General features: G+C 42.6%; 1 protein-coding gene across 1 annotated transcript; it reads left to right on the forward strand.

Annotated features, from left to right (window-relative positions):
• Nucleotides 1-1436: 1436 nt before the first annotated feature.
• LOC149543784 (uncharacterized) lies at nucleotides 1437-2021 on the forward strand. The gene has a single exon (XM_089795838.1). The coding sequence runs from the start codon at nucleotides 1437-1439 to the stop codon at nucleotides 2019-2021; it is 585 nt and encodes a 194-aa protein (XP_089651964.1).
• The last annotated feature ends 918 nt before the right edge of the window (nucleotides 2022-2939 follow it).

Genomic DNA, 2939 nt, shown 5'->3' on the forward strand with positions numbered 1-2939 from the left:
TTACTCCCTTCTTAAGATTTTACTTTATGCACCTTTTGCATCTCTATTTAATAATTAATTATTAATTATTAAATAGCTTTTCCTTTTAGGTTACCCTTTTTAGGGTTTTGATCTCCTTTTATAAGGATTGATCTCCTTTGTATTTGATCATCTCTTTCATTGCTGAAAATACATTAGCACTTTTTTCAGAGCAAAACCCTTTGCCTTCTCTTGTCTTTTTCTTCTGTGATAGGTTTTTGCATGCAGGTATTCGAAGGCTTTGTGGATTTGTATTGATCAAATCCTTCATGGTATTAGAGCCAGATCTGCTGCAGCTTGTTCGTTATTTGGAGAAAAAGGAGAATGAGGGTTTGACAAAACAGATCTGGAAATTTTTGGGTATTTTTTGAGAAAACAGGGGGGTCACTGATTTTTTGAAGCAGGTTGAGGCCAAACGGACATCACAGATGGATCCAGAAGGTGTCAAAACCCCTGTTTCCATATAAAGTTTGTCCAATTTGGACAACGTTGCTCTGGGAGGCAAAATTTTTTTGCCCAGTAGGGCCGTACAACCTTCTGCACGCAGATCGAGGCATTTTTTTAAAAAATAAAAAATAAAAAAAAGGGCCGCAGGCCGTTTTCCGGCCCGCGGACCCGTTTGCTGGCGGGGCAACTTTTTCGGTGAGCGATGATACCGGCGGGATTTTTTTGGGCGCCGGTTTTTTACTTCCGACGGCCGCCACCGCCCGCGCTCCGGTCGCCACCAACACCGGCGGCTCAACCAGAGCACTGCCCCGCCTCCGATCAGGTGGCGCTTCTCCTCCGCTGCCCTCCTCTGCTCCGGATAGTCACCACCGCCGGCGGCTCAGCCAGCGCGCCGCTCGGTGACTTTTTTATTATTATTATTTTTTAAAATAAATATTTTTCAAGCTTATGGGGGCCCTGTTAGTTTTTTTGCGATAACTCTCGCATACAGGGGTCTTTTTCAATTTCAAAAAAAGCGTCGGAAAGTTGATTCCGAGACAGAGATGATGGAGAAGGAATTTTTGATTTTTTTTTCCAGATTGATATCTGTTTTGGTGTTTGAAGTCCGTTGATGACTTCTATCTTCCGAGGGGCATAACTTCTTCGTTATAGCTCCGTTTTTCGATCCGAAAAAAGCACCGAAAATATTTTTTCGAGCCCTTTCCAAATTCTTAGTCTTTTCACCAGTATTTGGTACCAGGTATTTTTGATTTGTATTTGAAGTTTTTTTGCTCTTATCTCATTTTCGTAATCTATTTGTAAGTTGGGGTTCGGTTTATTGCATTGTGGGGGGCGTTTTTATATTATTTTCTGTTATTATTTTAATATATCAGAAAACGCAAAAAAAAAAAACCCTTTCTAAAACAATGGCCGAGACCTCTTCTTCTCTAGAACTTCTGACCCCTCATAATTATCACACCTGGAAGACCTCAATGACTTGGCTTCTCCGGTCAAAAGGGTTGTGGTCATGTTTAGATGCTGTTCAGCCTATTCTTCAGAGGCCTTTTGAGATCATGCAACATCGAAACAAAATGGATGAGGCAATCGGATTGATTGCATTACAGGTATCAGATAGTTTACAGTTTCATTTGGATGGGTGTAATACTCCTTTGGCTATGTGGACCAAGCTTGAAGGCTTGTTTGGTACAGTGAATGAGTTCAGAGCACTTCAGATAGAGACAGAGCTTACAACACTTGCACCGGATTCTTTTCCTACTATTGATGACTTCTTGATGAAGTTTACTCAACAGAGATCCTTGTTGCAGAGTTGTGGAAAGACGAAGACTGATATTGAGTGCATCTATTTGATTCTCTCAAAGCTTCGAGGGAATTTTCAGATATTTGCTTCCACATTCTATTCCACCAAAGATGCTTTGGGGAATCGATTTGTTATGCCTTCTTTTCAGGTCTTTTGTGATCGCTTGACTAGAGAGCAGTCAAAACTCACACAGTTGGATGCTACGACTGGTTCTAAGACAAAGGCATTGATAGCTCAGACATCTACAGGAAAGCCGTAACCGAAACCGAAGCATAAGACAGATTCAGCAGGCAGCGAGAGTTCCTCCAAGCCTCCTCCCAAATCAGATGCTCGGAAACCCTCTCAGAAGGGTAATACTTCTAAGTCTGGTGAGTCTTCCTCCAAGACTAAGAAGTATACAGGTGAACCTTGCAGTTTTTGTGGCAAGGATGGACATCTAGTTTCCAGGTGTTGGAAAGGTCTTGAGGCATTAGAAGAGGCTATGCAACAGTCTAGTATTGCTTCTCCAAAGCCTCCACCTCCACCTACAGGGAAAGGACATGCTCTTTCTGCACGTGCATTGTCTTCTCCAACTCCTTGGATTCTTGATTCCGGAGCTTCCCATCACATGACACACTCACCTGATTTGGTTACCTCACTTGCTCAGAGTGTTACTACACAGATTGCAGTTGGTGATTCTTCTCAGCTTTCAGTCACAGGTTCAGGAACTATCTCTTTAGAGGGTGGTTCACTACAAGATGTTCTCTTGGTTCCAGCCATTTCTACGAACCTCTTATCTGTCTTTCAGATTTGTCATTCAGGCTCTGGAAAGACAGTTGAGTTCTCACCACATGATGTGGTTATTCGAGACCTCCATGATCATGATTATGTTATTGCTACAGGGAGTGTTGATCTTCATTCTCACTTATATCAGTTCGATGGCTTTGAGAGCTCCGATTCTACAGGTGTTTCTCTCATTGCTCATACAGACACAGTGAGCAAACTTTGGCATGACCGTTTTGGCCATGTCAACTACAGATACTTACAGCAGATGAGTATAAAGGAGCTAGTGATTGGATTACCTCAGATCTCTTGTACTGACGGTGTGTGTCACGGTTGTGCACTTGGCAAACATCACAGAGATCCTTTTCCAGCAGGTCGATCCACACGTGCTAAGGCACCATTGGAGTTGATACAT

Source organism: Cupressus sempervirens, chromosome 8, assembly GCF_028749045.1.
Source record: "Cupressus sempervirens isolate cs-2001-9-10 chromosome 8, ASM2874904v1, whole genome shotgun sequence".
Lineage (NCBI taxonomy): Eukaryota > Viridiplantae > Streptophyta > Pinopsida > Cupressales > Cupressaceae > Cupressus > Cupressus sempervirens.